Below are 18,916 nucleotides of genomic sequence, written 5' to 3'. Positions count from 1 at the left end.
TACCCAATCGGTCTAACTTTTAAGACAACAAAATGTGTGTAGACTTGTGCTCCTATTGGATGCATTTCTGTCCTGAACCTCTTCCAAGGAGCTCAAGAGAATGTTTTCTACCACCCCTCATTTTATTCTTACAACAACCCTGTGAGGTGGATTAGGCTGAGAGAGCAAGATTTGGCCTGGCCTGGCCTGGCTGAAGATCTTCTAGGAGCTTCCTGGCTAAATTGGGATTTAAACCCATGTCTAAGACCAACACTGTACCCACTGCACCACGCAGCTATTAGATACAGAGTAGCAGGATGGTGTCTTCACCCTCTCACCTGAGGACAAACTGGAGGAAAAAGCAAAGGAGACATCATATGTTTCAATAAAGGAAGGGGCAGTCAGGCAGACTCTACATTATTTTAGAGAAGTAAAATCACTGGTATATCAATCAAGTTGGGTTGAACTTCTGGCTGGAGAATGCCCATTTTAATTTTTTTAAAGCCAATATAAACAACAGCCAAAGCAGTAACAAAAATGCAGCAATACAAAGCAACACCACCCAGAGATACCTTCTTAAAAGGGATGTCATAATAAGACAGCTATGAAGCCAGCTGCATTTCAAGGGCAAGGTGTGCCAGTGCTGAAGTCACTACCAAGTAGGGCCCCTCAGGGGTTGCCAATTGTTGGGCTTTGATGGTGGTGGAACTCACAAGAGAGTCTCCCTGAGAAATATTACTGGGGGCGGAGGGGGGAGAAGAGGCACATAGCCTTCTGGTACTTTGGCCCTAAGCCATTTAGAGCTTCAAAGGCAATAACCAGCACTTTTGAATTGTACCCAGAAACAAGCAAGCAGTCAATATAGCTGGCATAACAGAGGTGTAGCATGATTGTAATGCATCACCCCTGTCAAAACCCTTCTCACTACCTGCTGTAGCAGCTAATGTTTCCAGATAGTCTTCAGGGGCAGCCCTATGTTAAGCATGTGACAGTAGTCTAGCCAGGAGGTAACTTAACCATGAGTTAACAGTGGCTAGGTCTGCTTGAGACAGGAATGTGAGCTTCAGCCATTGCTTGGGCAGCCAGAGTCAACACTTGGTTCAGCAGTACTCCCAAATCGCAGGGATGATCCCTCAAGGAGAGGGCAATGTGAAGAACAGGGCAGCACCCTGTTGCTGTAGAAGCTGTTCTCTGAACCAGGAGAACCTCCTGCTTGCCTAGTTAATTTCAGCATGCTTGTCCTCATGCAGCCCTTCATCCGCGTCAAACATTGATTCAGCACATTTGCAGCTGGGGAATTCAACATGACGTACAATTGGGAGTTACATTGGTGAGACCCAATGCCAAATCCCCAGATAAACCACTCCAGAGATTTCAGGTAGAATTAGGAGAATAAGGGGGCAATGGAAAGGGGTTTGGGCCAAGTGATAGATTTTCTTGTTTGTATGCCAAAGGTCCTGGGTTAAATCCCTGCCATATCCAGGTAGGGCCAAGATTGAGAATGATCCCTACCTGAAAGCCTGGATGGCTGCTACCAGTTGATGTCAATATTGATCTGGAGGAACCAATATCTGACTCAGCAGAGCACAATTTCATAGGCCAAAATGAGGTAGGAGCACAAACTATATACATGCCAAATTGGTAGTAGGAGAGGAACCAAACTTCTACCACCTTGCTGCATGTGTAGGCTACGCCTTGGTGAGCTGGGCCCAGGGTATCTGGTGACAGCTGGGCAGCCTCAAGTGTTTTAAGTGCTGAATAGAAAGAGATTGACTATCACAACTGTCAAGAGCTTTTCACCTTCTGAGATTCTGCTCACACGGACGGTTGACCTTGAATCCATTGTGCCCTGGGTAGAACTGGGTATATCCCCAGTCTCCATTTTTTTTAACTAGTGAGGACAAATTTAAATAGATTTTAAAAAGATTTACAGGGAAATGTTACCTCAAGGTGAAAAAAAACACATTTGATTACTCGTTCTTATAAATGCATCCACACACCCTGGCATGTGAGCTTCTCCACTGCATACCACAGAGAAGTTCAACTATTTCTAGACAACCAATGCCAGGTTGGTGTCACCTTGACAGGTGTCCTCCAAGCACTGGCTCGCCGGCAGGAAGCAGAAAAAAATGTTCTGAGACAGGAAAGGGTGCTGAAAGAGGCGGCCACATCAAGTGCAGCTGCTATTTGTGGCTGATGGGGACGCCCCTTGCCAGTTACATCACCTGAGAAGACACAGTGCCTCTCCCAGGGGTACACTGTGTCTCCGATACCTGTTTTGCAGAGTGTAGGTGTCAGACTCGAGGAAAGGATGGGAAAGGAGAAGGTCCCTCAAAGGACATTTCTGGAATCACTGCATCCACTTGTATGTGCTGCAAGCAAAACAGGTCCAAACTGGATGCAGACCATGCCGTGACCATGATGCAGAACAACAATTTTAAGCAAAGGAAACAATACTTATGACCCAGTCTGACCCCACTCCCCGTTGTGCTGGTGGAACGTGCGCTCCAGAAGCGTGCACAGTTGTAAAAGTGCCAAAAAACACTTTGTGGCAGAACTTCTAGGTGGCATGTGAGCAGGAAGGCCAGAGGGGTGGGATGGGCAGGGGAGGCAATGAGGGAAGACAGATTGGGCCCCAGAGAGGGTGGGATTGTTGGCATGTGTGTATCCTATCCTCTTTCCCAGTCCTGATCCGCCAACACAGAACGATGCAGACTTGTGCCAGCGATATTGCTGGCATAGATCCAGGTTGACCCATTGTGTCTACTGGGGCTTACCCTGGGGCAGGGGAAGAATGTCCCCTCACCCCAAAAGACCTAGCAGCCTAAATTCCCCCACAGGATGCAGTGGATCTCACACTGGTGCCATTGCATTGCTGAGTGGGATTTTAGTTAGGACTTGGCTATTAAAAACAACATGGGCAGTTCAGGGGTACAAAACAGACGGTGTCTTCCTGGGGCAGAAATAAGTTCCTTGCTGGATAGGGCGAGAGGGCTGCTAAGTTCAGCAGGGGGATTAAACACAGAGCAAGAGCTGTACCTGCAAAAGCAAGAATGTAAACTGCCAAGGTCAAAGTCAGGCTGATTATGACGGTATGAATACTTTCACGTAGCCCTAGGCACAATGGCAAGATTCTGGTTTGTACACACACAACATTTCAGTCATGCTTGCAATTATTTTTGCGTTCTCCCCTGAGTGGATTGCACATGAGGGGCCTGTAGGAAAGCGAACCATCTTTGGATGCTTTCACTCCACTGAACAGACTTTTGCTCACTAGCACTTCCACTGGTCTTTGGTTCAGGATGCTCTCGTAGGCAGAATGTTTAATACCAGTTCCTCCTCACAACTAAACACTACACGCTTATAGCATGTGAACACGTATCATACGGCACAATACGTACAGGTGCATGTATAAATATATAAGGTGCACATATAAACATACAAATTTAATCAACTTATTCGGGGTGTTTAAGAAAACCAAATTCAACACTGGCAGAGCACCTCCCAGTGGTTTTGGAAAATGCTTTAGTGCTGATTGGCAAAAACAGTATGAAGTGTGGTGTGTGTGACCTTGAGCATCCCCCTTTCCCCAATATCATCCCATGTTAAAACAGGTCTGTGCTTCTACAAAGCCAATAGAGGGGAGACAGAACACATCTGAGTCACAACAGACTTATGTGGAGGTAAGTGTCGCATTATCGGCCCAGCCAAAGTTAATGTGACGGCAAGGAACATTACATGTTATTGGCATGCGAAAGGCAAGCAGTGAGTGTCACCCAGATTTGATTTTTTGACTTGCTGCCCCCCAAACCCCTACACAACTATCTCTTAGCGTGCACAAGTTCTCAAGACCCGTACAGCCTCCAGCCTGTATGGTGGTGTTAATTGGTGTTTCCAGAATTTCATTTCTCGAAGGCAAGGGGCTGGATTTGAATCCATCTGGAAGCTGCATCTTCTCAGGCAAAAGCTGTCCTCCCATTTGGCTGTGGTTACCAAGTGGCAAGGGAAAGGCACTCTGCGCATGGTTCAAAGATCAATTCCACCCCAGCACACGACTCTACCAACTAGCTGATTCCAGCATCAGAGGAGCCTTGCTGGACCAGACCAAAAAGCTAACTAGTCCAGCATCCTGTTTTCTTCAGTGGCTTCTCTGGAAATACTATAAAACAGGGCATGAGAACACTGACCCCCTCTGACTGATTCCCCCTAATAACTGGTACTGCTTTTGAACTTGGAGATACAATTTAACACTTTTACAGCCCATGCAGAGATGGCATAGCGGAAAGGGGTGGCAAGGGGAACACTTACCTGGGCGTCAGCTGCCACATGGTCCCCAATGGAACTCTTCAGAGCTACACCAGAAAGAGCAGGCATAGCTCTGAGAAACTGCTAGGATTGTGTCCAGTCTGGGTCAGGGGCTTGGGATCCAGCAGCCAGCAATTCCACCTTATTCTGCCCCCATCCCACACCCTTCCTGTCTCTCCGCTGTTGGGGGTCATGCTGGCAGCCAGTCGGTACCCTACCTCCAGTGGTGTGTGGTTACCAGCTGCTGTGCCGGAAAGGACAGGATTGGGCCGCTAGATAATGACCACTGACTCAATGAATTTTCCTAAGACCCTTTTCAGGCAAGAGGAAAGGCAATTACTGCCCACCCTACCCACTGAGAATACATCACAGAGAGTTGTAGCTCTAGTATCAAGGGACGGTTTTGGCTCCTGCACCCAGACTTCCTGTTCAGAGTCAGATTCAATTTCGAAGCACACTGCCTGGATTAACAAACAGACCAAGCTTACATCTTGGAGGAAAGGCAGAATACACTCCTACCACTTCCTAGACCATTCTCAGACCTCTAAAAAGTGATGGAAGAAGCTAGCTAGAAGGTGACAGAATCAGAGGTGTAGCTAAGCCAGGGGTGAGGGGGTACATCTCCCCCCTCCCGCAGCACACTGACAATTTTCTACCTTCTCCGCTGGGGAAGGGGGCTGACTGCACTTAGCTCTGTTGTGGCAGACCCAGCGAAATCAGCCAGCCCACCTGCCCTAGTCTCCGTATGGCTCCAAATGGAGCTGTTTTCTGAGAGAAAGGTCATGCGTTATCTGGGGGAACAGGTGACAGGGTGCAGGTGGGGGTGAATGCTTGTGTGATAAAAGTTGATAAAAGCCAGAGGAAAGAAAAAATGAAACAAAAATGCACAAACCAAACCAGCTTAAAGCGATACACATTCCCAAAACCAGCTGACACACAGCCAAGGAAAGAACGGTTCAAATTTAATACAGGTTTTCCTCTTGTCTGCTTTTCTTAACCCATGAGTGAGCAAAGAATACTGCATCAGCTTCTGTGTCTTGGACACGTTTGTGGTTCTACCCAGAGAATACAAAAATATATATACTGTATATGTACACGGACACTTTCCAGGTAATTTAAGAGCATGCCATGCAGGGGTGAGACGAAGGAGAGAAGTACTCTTAAGTGCTTGGAGAGGTAGAAAGGGAGGCAGAGGGACTGGGAGGCTGAAGGGATTTGGGAACAAATGCAGCATCTGCTTGGGAGAAAATCAAAAGGAAATGAAAGCCTGCATGCAGAAATGAAATCTGCATAGGCAAAACCTCCCCAGACTTTGCCTACCTGCTCTTCAATTTCCACCTGCCTTTTAGGACAGGGGTGCCCAAACCCCGGCCCTGGGGCCACATGCGGCCCTCGAGGCCTCTCAGTGTGGCCCTCAGGGAGCCCCCAGTCTCCAATGAGCCTCTGGCCCTCCGGAGATTTGTTGGAGCCCACACTGGCCCAATGCAACTGCTATCAGCATGAGAGCGACTGTTTGACCTCTCATGTGAGCTGTGCGATGAGGGCTCCCTTCACTGCTTGCTGTTTCATGTCTGTGATGCAGTAGCGGCAGCAAAGGAAAGGTCAGCCTTGCTTTGTGCAAGGCCTTTTATAGGTCTTGAGCTATTGCAAGACCTTCGTTCATTCGTATAAGTTAATCTTTAATATATTTATTTATGTATATTTACGTAAATGTATTCAAATTTTAAATGTAAATTAATTCTTTTTTTTCCGTGGCCCCCGACACAGTGTCAGAGAGATGATGTGGTCCTCCTGCCAAAAACTTTGGACACCCCTGTTTTAGGAGAATCAAAAAATCAATGAGCCAGGGGAATGGGAGGGGCGTGTGTGGGGAAGGGGACATGGAAAAGGTTCTGTTCCCGTGCCTCCAACACTGGATATCAGGTGATGCTGCTGCAAACAGCACCTTTGGCCAATCCCTTTCCGGCCCCAGAAGTGGCTGGTTTGGCAACCCCCTTTTGAACCCCTCACTGTTACTTCAGGCACTCTGCTCCAGTCAAAGGTGCAGAAAAAGACAAACTCAGTGTTTCCATTTCACTTGACGACTGACAGACAGAATTAGGGTCAAGCGCGGAGAATGGGGGTGATAGAATGGACTTCTCCATTTCTGATCTGTAGGAACGGGAATTAATTTTCCTAATTAATATTCCTCCAGAAAACAAACAAAAAAAATCCCTGCAAATAAAAAACTAACACCCTCTGCCTGAATGCTAGTTCTCTCTTTGCAAGGAATTTTTGATGTAGGGGAGCATTCAAATATATGATTATATTTGGGACAATATATAACTGACACCTGCAGTTCAAAGCCTATGCCGAGACCTGTTTAGACCAGAGTTCAGTCTTGTCTAGCAGCCTCTTCTGCACCGCCGTGCTCCCAGAGTTCTCTGCCCCCTCCCCATGTCGTGCTTCTTCCGAAATTGTCAAGAGCGATTTTCACCATGGCCCAATTCCATCAGCAGTCCAGTTTGTGATGATACTCTGCTCATGGAGAGTACAGAATGCAACTCCTTTGCCATAATCAGAAAGATGCCTATTTCCTCACTCACCACAAAACCCCATGGAGAGTCAAGATGATGCCAAGTAAAATTGCCATTTCTGCCTACAGTAATTGAATTGGGAGAGCAGGGAACCACCACCAAAGACTGGGAAAAGAAATTCGGAGAGCTCCCTCAAGAATGGCACTGGCACCTCTCTAAGCCGTGATGTACCCCATTGCACATCTCATGTCAGGCCCTATGGATACCCCAGCTGTTCCCACTCCTAAACAATGAGAGAAGCGATTCTCCCGTTGTTTTTCCCCCCAACTTGTTAGAAAAAGAATTTAGAACATAAATGCAAGAACACTTGTGTGCCATTCTTCCTCCCAATGCTTGCACGAAAAAGTAAACAGATCCTTTGGCTTCCCCTAACTTCCTCATTCTCTGTAATGAGAGCATTTGACTCAAATATTTTTCTTACCCTAACTTCCTCATTGTCTGTAATGAGAATATTCCCAGGGTACATTGCGCATGTTTCACCCAACGTGAACACTTCTCTCCATGTCGGGAAATATAACAGGATCAGCCCTTACTCGTCAGCTCCACTTTGCTCTCCATCAGGAGATCTCCTTGCTTCCTCTCAACATCTAATGACCAGCCCCTTCGGCTCTACAATCTTTCCATATTGTAGTCCGGGAATAAAGAAGGCGGTGAAAGCAAAACACTAAATGTGGTTAAAAAAAAGAGAAGGGACCCTTTGGCAGGCAAATTCCAATCCACTAAATCAAAAGGACAGGATTGGGGGGGGGGAGGGAGAGGAAGAAGAAGGAAAGTGCCATGCAGGGCGATGATGATATGGTGAAAGAGATCTATGTATCTTCTGAGAACACAACTGAGAAAGCAAACCAGGCTCCTGATTGACTGGTGTATTGGCCAGGCCAGCCAACAGGAAGAGTCCATAAAGGTCTGCAACACAAGGTGGGTTTGGCGCTGGTGATGATCTTCTGTCGTGCTCCCCACACTGAAGTCTGGCTTCCCCGTGTTTGAGGCCAGGCAGACGGCCTGACCTCTGCCTGACAATGGCGAGGCTTAGGTCACCCGATAGGTTGAGGTGTTCTTGGGTTCTGTGCTGGGCACACACCAGTCGTCAGCCTCCTGGATAGTCTGGTAGTGGCGCCAGGCCGACTTGTTGTACACTGGAAGCCTCTCCACTGAGTCTGTTGACAAGGCCTGGAAAGGGGCAAAGCAGGTTCTTTTTCATAGGATGAGATGCACAGTCATTGACAGCCACACTCAACATGTGCCCAGCCCAGCTCAGCTGTTCAGGACACACTGGTTTCCACCTCCTCTCTGCATTTTGGCCCGTGGGGACCACTGGGTGATTTACAGCCCAATCCTAATCTTGCCTTCTGCTGGCACAGTGGCTGCTACGCTGACCTAGGTGTTGCAAAAGTGCCACAAAGCATCCTGCGGCACTTGGAGAGTAGGCTGCACCAGTGGGAAGTCCTGCGCCATCCCGCCAGCACTGCATCCAGAGGCTACACTGGATGGAGGAGGTGAGCTATCACCAGGCAGTGCAGGGATGGGGGGAGGGTGGAATGGGGGCTGGGAAGGGGTTAGCAGGGTGGATAGAGAGGAGGCAGTTCAGGTCTGGGGTGGCTGGGTGGGTTGGTTCAGCAGCACTGGCCTACCCTGAATTCTATTCCACCTCCCAAGACTGAAAGCCTATATGGGGCTTCTCTGGTACAGGTCAGAGTAGCCCCACTGAGCAGGCTGGAACTCGACATGGGATAAGGGGACACATGTCCCCTTACACAGAGGAGACATCCAGCTTGCTCAGTTCCAATGCTGGATACGGCATGGGCTGTGCCAGCATGGGTTAGGATTGGGCTGCCCGTGTGAGCTCTGCAGGTCATGCACTCCAAAGGACAACACCACTGGGTGTGGCAACACCATTCTATATATATTGTGGAAACCCCCTGCGCTCCCACCCCATGTTTCCAGTTGAGCACCAAACTAGACATGTAGTCTGGGGTTGGGTACTGCTTTGATAAATTGCTGCTTATTGTCCCAATGAATTGTGAATACGGAAAGTGAAAACATAAATCACCATCAGAATAATAGCAGAATGTTCCATTTTTTAAATAGCAATTGCTGGGGGTGGGTGGTAGGGTTGGAACTGCAGCTTACGTTGAGGGGAACTTAACCCATTTCTGCCCAGCCCACAGGCATACACATTTGATCCCTGCGCGTATATGCAACATTTAGCAAAAACGGTTTAACGGCCTGCCTCGTCATTGCCTAAAACAGGGGTGGGTAAACTGCTGCAAGTTAGCAAACAAAAACTGCTGCAAGTTAGCATGCTAGAGCTAATGATGTGTTATGTTAATGTGCAGCTTTAAAACTGGGCACCAAAATACCCATCTCAAGGAAATCCTCCTTCTCCTAATTTGTTTGCAACAATCCAAATGAATATATTCTTCTAACTGGAATTTCTTACCATGTCTTCCAATTATACATCAGGGTTTCCCGGGGATTTTAGGAATAAAAGTAATGGCATATAGTAAGTGAACATTATTGCCTTTAAATTCACTGAGATGATCAGCCCAATTCTATGAACGGAAGTTCTGTTAAGTTCAATGGGACTTATTCCCCCATAAATGCACGCAGGAGGATAGCTAGGTTTCAACCTGAGTTGTGATATCTATTCCTGCTCTCATGGGCACAGCAAACCCCTGTTCCCTCTGGCTAGTTGGAGGGTGGCCACCAGCTGGCAGTAAAAGGCAAGGTTACAAATGCTGCAGTCAAACACCTGCTATTGACTTTGACCAATTCAGGAAGTTAGAAAGGATTCTGTGGTGCAGTGGTGCCATGGCTGTCCACCAATGGAAAGACAGGCTCTGCCCCTTGTACTATGGCACACTGACCCTGTTGGCATCATAAGTTGGCCTCACTCTCTGAGCTTGTTTGAATGAAAGGCAAATGACCTTAAGAACATGAGGCTGAACGAGCCCAAAGTAGAACTCACTACCTTTGCACATGAACTAAGATAGACAGGAAGTTGATCTGAACTGGACACCCTTGCTGGGAGAGGCATGAAACCTACACAAATGATAATGTGAACACAAATCTCCCCAAAAGCTACCAAGGAATGTTTCTCAGTGGTGGTCAATGGATACCGTGGAAGCTAGATAAGCAATTGGTTTTAGGGACAAGGGGAGAAAAAGGGTCCAGCTCACCTTCAAGTAGATGACAGCATCTGTCCCAAAGCCCTCCATGGAGAAGAGCTGAAGGTCACCTTGGAAGTATTTAGCATAGAGCCGAGAAATAGGCAGTCCATAGCCAAAGCCAGCCTAGTCGTAGCAAAGGGAAAACAAACAACAGAGGAAAGGATGGTAAGTAGGTCACGCATATTTATACAACTCAGTCGGAATTCTAACTATCCCCCTCACACCAACTTCATGCATTCATGTCAAAAGCCTGCCTGCTCTTCAATATACACCCTTCATTTGTGGTGCCTAGCCTTTGCTTTCCCCATCTCACTCCAAACCTACAGTGGACCTCTATCCTCAAAGATAAACAAGAATACTATGGGCCAGAACAGTTGTGAACTTGTAAAGTTGCAAGAACCAATTATTTTTTCCCCATGCCATTTTCCAGATTTAATTTTCTCTCTCTCTTATGTTCACACAAAAATCCCTACTCCAGATTCTTACTTCAGATCCCTACTCCAGAAGTTATGACAATGTATCACACGGAGAGCAGAAGTGTTGAGGCACATTTACCCTACAAACTCAAACCAGTCTGAAGCCAGCTGCTACAACACTCCTGCCTAATCCTTCCAAGAAATAGAAGCCCCAGAATTCCTTGGTTGGAAGCCATGACAGCTGAAGGGTCTTCAAACACAGGTGTGAGCTGACTGCCCAATCCTCTCCCCACCGTACCAGGGGTGTTCCGCCAGTGCCCAACTCCGGTTTGGGTGCTGTGGAATACATGTAGCTGAAGAGCCGCTCAATCTTGCGTAGAGGAACTCCACCACCCCGGTCACTCATCTGTACCAGGCAGGAGAAAAACACCATCATAGAGAGGGGATCCCACCGTCCAAAGGCATCCCAATTCCAACATTACCCCTTACTGGCCTATGCAGATCAGAACTGAGAGTCTGCTGGGTTCTCAGCTCAATGTGGACAGAAGCTCTCCAAGCTCTTGGGCAGCCCACCCAGGAGATGACAGGAAGCGAATATGGGACCTTCTGCCATCAAAGCACTGGCTCTACCATTGAACTATAACCCCCTCCCCTTTTTCCATGGCCTCACTTACCCTGATGGAGAGATCCTCTTGTCCCAATGACACCATCACATTGATAGGTGGTAAGGTAGGGCTGTTCTCATGGCTTTCTACAGTTGCCCGCATGGCATTCTGGAAGGTAAAAGCAGACAGGGGAAAAAATACACACACACACTCACATCAGGATGGTCTCTCCATAGAGCCTGCTAAGCAAGACATTGTTCTAGCCATGCCCTCTGATGCCTCCTTCCTGCTCTGGTTATAAAGCATTGCACTGACTGCCATTTTTATCTCCGCCAGGAGTCCGTGCATTTGCTTCTCACATTGAAAGTTCACTTGGGAAAACTCCAAGTGATCTGTGCCAACTGTTTCCAATTCCAACTAAGGATCTAGGATTTCCTGGACTTTTGAGCATTGTGCCTCGCCATCATAAATAGCAACCGTGAGCCATCTGTGTGCCTGCCTCTTAATTCATAAGTTTATTAAGATGTTGATACAGTCCTACCTGAGTCACATTTTACCTGATCAGCATTCCTGAACTTGTTGAACTGTTTTGTATGCTCTTGATAGACTGCTGCATTTTCTAATGTTACAATTACAGTGCAGCAAGACATCTGAAAGCCACTCAAATTAAAACTCAACTGCTGCGGTAGCAAACCAACACACTGGTCTATAGACACAAAGAGAGTAGAGTGGGGGAACTATGGTCACAGCAGGGAATTCCTTTGACATTTGCACTGCAGCCACTGGAGCTACTGAAGAGCCAAGTGGTTTTTCCATTCTGGCTTGCTTCTTCAGCATGAAATGCTGGGAAAGCAGGAATAGGGACGGTAAGGCTAGAAGACATTCACCCTGTCCATACAAACTGTAACCGACAGTGTCCACGGATACAATGGGTGGGGGAAAAACACTCTGGCAAGCTTCAGCCCAGGCACTGATTCACTCCATGCCCCTTCCACACCTATAGTATTTATCTTAAGAGACAAGACAGTGTACCTGGTGAGAGATCCTCCCCACCATTAGGGATGTCCACCATCCATGCTTACAGTTTCTGCGAAGAGAGCTACAATCTCCTTTGAGGAAGAGCTAATTTGTTACAAAGGTGAGCAAAATGACAAGGCTGGGAGTGACCTTCACTAAATAAATACACCTGTTTTTTCAGTACTTTTGGGATTCAACTCCTATTTTTCTAGAGCTCTGGAAGTCTTTTGTAAGAATGAGATAATTTAGTTAACATACCATATTTAAGTGCCACAGCCCTCTTTCCTTCAGCATCCTCCCCTCCCACTCTCAACATTTAGCTTAAAGGGATAGTGCTGGGTTCTGGGCTGGATTCTATTTTCAGGTCAAGCAACAGAAAGAGGTATACCGGATTAGAAAAGAGTTACCTTGAACAGTTCAAAGAGCATGTGGTACAAGTGAGATGGGACGTAGACCATGTGGATAGGCTGGTCGGGATGGTTAGCTAGAAGCAGGAGAAAAGAGGTCACTGAGAACAAGCAGATCACCATTCTGTTCCTGCCCTCTTTGACAAAGTCATCATATACAAGACATCAAAGCCTCTTTTTTTTTTTTTCCAATTACCCACCCACAACTATACTGAGAGCTGATTTTGGGCAACATTTTTTATATCAACATAGATTTTAAGCCTGTTTCAACTAGCACATCAGACTGGTTAGATGCACTCTGATCTTATAGTCATAGACAACACTGAGTCATGTCAGATGCCACACACTCCTGAGAGGCCAGACTATCCCCCCACCTCCCAGATCCTTCGTGCCAAAAGGCAGATGCCTCAGCCACTCTATCGAGCACAGAAGGCTTCACAAGCAGCAGAGCTCTCTTGCATTACCCGGTTTCCCCGCACCCAGCCCTGGCATTTCCCAGGGCCTGTCTGGCTTGGTCTTCTGATTGGCTAGGATCCCCAAACTTTCGGTTCAGGTCAGGTCAGTCCAATAACAGTTCCATGGTCATGACTCCCTTTCAATTCCACCTCCCGAGTCCTGTGTTCGCTATAAACAGGCAACACAACGCAACACTGCTTTCAGAATATGTTTAAGTGCACAAGTCTGGACGTAGGTGTTTGGAAGCTAGAATGTAGTGGGGTGCCAACAGGAGAAGGGAGAGGTCCACTTGGGGACAAATGGATTTCAATCTTAAAAATGTAAGGCTGCAATCCTATACACACTCTCCTGTGTAAGCCCCACAGAATATAATAGGATGTACTTCTGAGTAGACATGCATAGGATTGCGCTGTAAGACAAGCTCTGCTGGATCAGACCATATGTCCTTCTCTAGAGTAGGGGTGACCAACCTTTCAACATTATGGCTCCTGGATCTTTAACAATTGTGTAGTGGATTTTCTTCTACACAATTGTTAAAGGTCTAGGAGCCCTAATGTTGAAAGGCTGGATACCCCTGCTCTAGACCATTGTTTCTAGTGATGGACAACCTGACACCTCACCTGCAGTTGCACCCCAGCAAATTACATTTAACGATTTACTGCCTCCAAAAATGGAGGTTCCATTTAGGCATCAGAGCTAAAACCCATTCACCGACCTACTGTTCGTGCACAGGACTGTCCTTTTTTGTGGCAGTGCAGAAGGACGGACAGCACAACAACCGTGGCACCTTTTCTCCAACCCCAAAGCAGGCTGACTTGGGCAACTGGTTTTGTTGGAACTAGCGTTGGAAGAAACAGCAAGGCGAGCAGGGTCCAACACCTTCCACCTGCCAAGTGGTGGAGCTGAATCGGGAAAAGAGGATCGTTTTGTATGATGCACAGAGAGTGCATGAATGAATGGCCCTGGACTTTTCTTGTTGCACCCTGGCTTGTTGCAGCTGATGCAGGACTCTGGAGGATTCTCTTAAAGATAGCTGGAAGTGCCTTGATGTTAATTTTCAGCACTAAAACTTTTCCCCAAGCCTTGTGAAAGGGAGAGAACATCCCCTAATCCATGCACTCAGTTGTCTAGGATTATTTGTGACATAAACGGTCTGTGTGGAAGAACTGCAAAGCAGAAGAATCTCTGACCTCCTGACCCAGGCACTGTTTTCTTCCCTGCTTCCCAAATTATTCTGAAGGGGAGCAGAAGATACTAGGGAAGGACTTGATCTCTGCACCCCACCAAAGGCAGCCAGAACCACCACTGGCAGTGGCGGAGGGCAGCTCCATCAAGTCCTGACCTTTGAGGATTTTCACTGCCATCAAGCCAGCTGTCTGTGAGAAGACCTGTGTGGCCAGGTCTCTCTTTCTCATTATCTGATCTGCTCCTAAACTGGGTTGGGGAAGGTGGATGTTTCCAACAAGGGCTTCCTCTTTGTCCTGCTGCAACAGCCAAGACAGCCAGAATCCAAGGAGACATCAGGCATATAATGAAGGTGTCAGTTCCTTTGCTCTAGGGTAGCATTTCTCAACTGGTGGTACAAGTACCACTGGTGGTACGTGAGGTGGTGTCTGGTGATACATGCGGCACCCCCCGACACCCACTGCCAGGCAGCAAGACTGGGATGCAGTGCACTAAACAATTGTAGGACGCTAGGCTTGGCAGGCAGAGCTCCAACGCAATATTCCCATGCACTGGGAAAAGCCTACCCTCCCATACTGAGCCTCTTACCAGTGTTTGGTACACTGTGCTCTGGTCTTGCAGAAGCAAGACCGAGAAGCAACTGGCATTGACGTCAATGTCAGTTACTTCCAGTGGTACATGTGATGGGCCAACATACGCGAAGTTGTATGTGGTGAATGGTACATTGAGAAACATTACTCCAGGGTGGAAAATCTACACGCAAAAGCCCATCTTTGCAGGAATGGTAACCAGTGACATTCAAATGATGTTTCTGAGCTGCCTTGAACGCCCAAAAGGTTGAAAGGCAAGAGATAAAATGGTTAAAATAAATACATCAATGACATATAGTTGCACCTGTTGTATTCTCCATGCCATGCAGCTGTTAAAGGCACAGAGGCTGCTGTCATTTCTTTTAAAAGGCAAGGCAGAAAAAGCCAGTGGAAGGAAGCTGGGATTGTAGCGAAGCTGGAGCGGCTGAGCGACAAGGCCAACTCTAGGACTGCTGCTTACCAAACCGCTACTTTGCTACTTACTGGGCCAAGGGTGAGGTCCTGCTCCAGTGGCTGAATTAAACGGGAAAAGAATGAATGAGGCTGACAGTCAGCTCTAGAAACTCAAGTGACAGGGTTCTTATTCATTTAAAAATATATATATATGTTGTAAATACTCCTTTTAAAAGGGAGGCCCACTGTGAAAACTTTCACGTCTGTCAAATAAGAGGGGGCAACTTAAACACAAAATTGACCATGTTCTGCTATTTTAATTCCATTTGAAAGATGCGTTGTTTTGTTTTTTTGTTGTGGTTTTTTAAGGCAAAGTATTTTAGTTTCATATAATCTGTGGTCATCTCATTTCAAACCAAGAGAGAAAGGACCTCTAGGAACAAATCAGAGATAAAGATCAGACTTTGGTATCTGGGGGGAATTCATTCCTGGACCCCTTGTGGATGGCAAAACTCACAGATAATGAAATCTATGGGTGAGGCCCTCAGAGGACCTCCAGTCACGACTGGAAGTGCCTTCCGGGTCTCGTACAGAGGTGTTCTGAGGCATGGGGAAGCCACATATGACCTCCACGTGCCTCAGAAGGCCTCCCAAAGGCTTCTGAGAGGCACATACAGTTTTTCATAAAATCAAATTGCCTCTCAGAAGCCTCTGGGAGGCCTTCTGAGACACGGGGACGCCATGCACAGTGTCCCTGCACCTCAGAACACCTCCCCAATGCAACCAGAAGCCACTTCCAGTCATGTTGGGGAGGTAAGGTGAGGCCCTCCAGATAAGGGTCGGGACCCGCATTAAATCTATGGATCCCAAATCCCAAAGGAGGGCCCACCTGTAGTAGCATATATAGTAATCTGAGCCATGGCATTCCTCGTTTTCCATTACCCACAAAAATAATCCGTCATAACCATAACATTTTGCTAGGCTGTGACATTTCCTGGGAACATCTGTCTTTTTTTCAACGCCCAACCACATTCCTGAATAACCTTTTTCATTTCAGGTTCATTCGTTAGGTTTCAAACATTTTATTCGTGTTTTAGAAACTGGGATAAAGCTGATCGTGGGACTGTATTTTAGAATTAACTTTTAAAATCTGCTTTAAACATCTTAGTAGTGGTTCAAAAGCACAGCCCATAATTACAGGGCTTTGATGATTAATAAACGAGATTTATAAAGCATTTGTAAAGACTGGTGTGTGTTCCACAGTGTCTTAGTAACAAAACAGTAAGAAAGGCCAGCAGGAGACACAGGCAATAGAGAGGGTTGACATGGATCTCAGACTTGTGCTGAGTTCAGCTCCACTTCTGCTACTGACTCCTTCTGTGGACTTGAACAAGTCACTCTCTCAGCATCAATTCCACAATGCCTCCAAGACTGAAACTCTACTCCATTGGGCTGTTGGGTCATGACTGACTGACTGAGAGTCCGATCCTATGCATGCCTACCCAGAAGTAAGACCCATTACAGTCAATGAGGCTTACTCCTAAGAAAGTGTGAATAGGATTGTAGCATGAGACAGGCCCCCCCCCCTCTCTCACACACACACCTCAGAACAGTAGTCACAGTAGGCCTGTGGAGATCTGGTTCCCTCAGAAACACTGCAAGTGCTTCCCTGAAGATTCCATTTCATTAATAAAAGAGTCTCTAGTCTTTTTATTTGTGGAAAGATAAGGAATACTGGCTATTCTAAGAAGATAAGCAGAGCCCCGCTGGATCAAGCCAAAGGCCCATCTAGTCCAGCTTCCTGTATCTCACAGTGGCCCACCAAATGCTTCAGGGAGCACAAAAGACAGCAAGGCACAACCTGCGTCCTGGTGCAATTCCCTGCATCTGGCATTCTGCCCAAGCACTCACTAAGAAGTATATTTCCAGCATTCTAGTCAATGAGTACAACTGAAAAGCTGATAAGCGATCGCCATTTTTTTCCTATTTTATACACATTATTACATTTTAGTTTATATAATTCAGCAAATTATTAGACTACCTGGACTTAGATTTTGCCAGTTCTGCACTGACACCTGTCCTTGGGGTACCCCTGAGACCACTAACCATAAAATGACTTGCTATGAGCATCACTCACACACATACACAGATAGAGAACTTTGGGGGGAAATGAGTCGGCAACTGCTTTGTGTGAACGAAAGGCCCAACCACAGCTGGTTCAACCCACTCTCATTCTCTCCTGTGTCACCTCTTGGGCAACCAGCCCTCCCTCAAACCCAAACCACTTTGCCCACCACTGCTGTGGTCCCTGTAAGACTCACCATTCACCTGCTGGATCTCCAGTTCTGGGGAAGATAAGTAGTACTTGTCGCACAACAGCTTGGCCATGTCGTAAGCATCTGAGGAAAAAGTGGTTGCCAAATGAATGTAGCACATCCACCCTCCTGACTGAGGTCAGGGCCTGCGTTCTGATGGTTCTGCTGTACATTTGTATGAACTGACAGGATCCACAGCCCCATGGGGAGAAGGACACATGGTTTACTCAGGAATGTATTCAAAGCATGGCTGTGGAAACCATGCTCATGCAAAAAGAACAACCATTAAGGGACAAGCCACAGCTCAGTGGCAGAGCCCAAGCTTTGCATACTGAAGCCCCCAGATTCAATCCTCAGGTATGGCTTGAAAAGAACCTGCCTGAAACCTTGGAGAGTTACTGTCACTTGGTGTGGCCAAAATAATATAGGTAGCTTCATACATTGTGCAGCTGAAGGTACTGCTGAAGGCGGTGAAGTAGGGTTTGTGTCAGCCTCCCTGAAGACACCAACACAGCCCAAGGTGCTTTTAATTCTTTGCATGCCATGGAGTGGCCTCTTCAATCTGTTCCAGGGGACTGCTGTTTGGGAACACTGTCTCAGCCCAGGAGGTGGCTAAGGAGGACGAGAGTGTGTGTGTGTGTGTGTGTGTGTGTGTGTGTGTGTGTGTGTGCGTGCATGCCAATCATCTTTTCTCCATAAGCACTGCAAGGGGAATGTCCAGCCATCTCTGCCTGTACTGTTGTCAAAGAACGGATGGTGCTGTGCTCTGTCAGAGACCAAAACCAGCAGAGAGAACGAGGTCTGATCATATGTGCTTCTTTACAATGGCGTCACTAGATGGGGGTGTGTGTGTGTGGGGGGGGTGCAGACCACATTGGGTGACACCCAGGTCTACGTTCCTGATATCTGATGTACGTGCACCAAATAGGTAAGTTTTAGGCATTTTAATGAAGCCTAAGCCTTGCTTTCTACTAGGTTACACAAGAAATTTCAGAAATTTTCCAGTGTTAAGCAATCAAAAACCCTGCTACTATCAAAACATGATAATTAACCTTACTTAGCAGCAGTGAATTCCAGAAATAAATCCTTTAGGGCACAATCCTAACCAACTTTCCCACACTGGCACAGCTGTGTCAGTGGGGCATGTGCTGCATCCTGCAGTTGGAGGGCAGTCGTGGAGGCCTCTTCAAGATAAGGCAATGTTTGTTCCCTCACCTCGGAGTTGCATTGCCCTCATGACAGTGCTGGAAAGTGGGTTAGGATTGCACCCTTAGTGTTTTATTTTTTAAGGTTCTAGTCTCAATATACACATGAAAAGGCACAGTAGCTGAGAATACCAAATGCAACCTGCTCCCTGCCCAAACCACCAGCTAGGTACCAAATTCTCAATGCTAAAACTTAATGAGATTACTTCCTGAGGATACTTGGGAAGTTAAACCTGCCACAGCATTTGCTTGTGTCTTTTTTATCATGGCACTATTGAAAGTGTCCTGACATATGGC

At 47.0% G+C, this 18,916-nt stretch overlaps 1 protein-coding gene across 2 annotated transcripts in view; it reads right to left on the bottom strand.

Annotated features, from left to right (window-relative positions):
- Window positions 1-440: 440 nt before the first annotated feature.
- PDK2 (pyruvate dehydrogenase kinase 2) overlaps window positions 441-18,916 on the bottom strand; it is a 33,117-nt gene continuing 14,641 nt past the window's right edge. Inside the window, exons 6-12 of one of the 2 annotated variants that reach the window (XM_066631311.1) lie at window positions 17,421-17,498; window positions 15,190-15,219; window positions 12,476-12,552; window positions 11,121-11,219; window positions 10,745-10,852; window positions 10,040-10,153; window positions 441-8,030 (exon numbers count right to left, since the gene is read on the bottom strand). In XM_066631311.1, coding sequence (XP_066487408.1) covers window positions 7,890-8,030; window positions 10,040-10,153; window positions 10,745-10,852; window positions 11,121-11,219; window positions 12,476-12,552; window positions 15,190-15,219; window positions 17,421-17,498 — 647 coding nt within the window. In that variant the 3' untranslated portion in view covers window positions 441-7,889. The remainder of the gene's footprint in view (window positions 8,031-10,039; window positions 10,154-10,744; window positions 10,853-11,120; window positions 11,220-12,475; window positions 12,553-15,189; window positions 15,220-17,420; window positions 17,499-18,916) is intronic. The other variant, XM_066631312.1, reaches the window with a different exon arrangement.

The sequence above is a fragment of the Tiliqua scincoides genome, chromosome 5, assembly GCF_035046505.1.
Source record: "Tiliqua scincoides isolate rTilSci1 chromosome 5, rTilSci1.hap2, whole genome shotgun sequence".
NCBI classification, from domain to species: domain Eukaryota; kingdom Metazoa; phylum Chordata; class Lepidosauria; order Squamata; family Scincidae; genus Tiliqua; species Tiliqua scincoides.
This window is presented reverse-complemented; position numbering and strand designations above follow the sequence as displayed.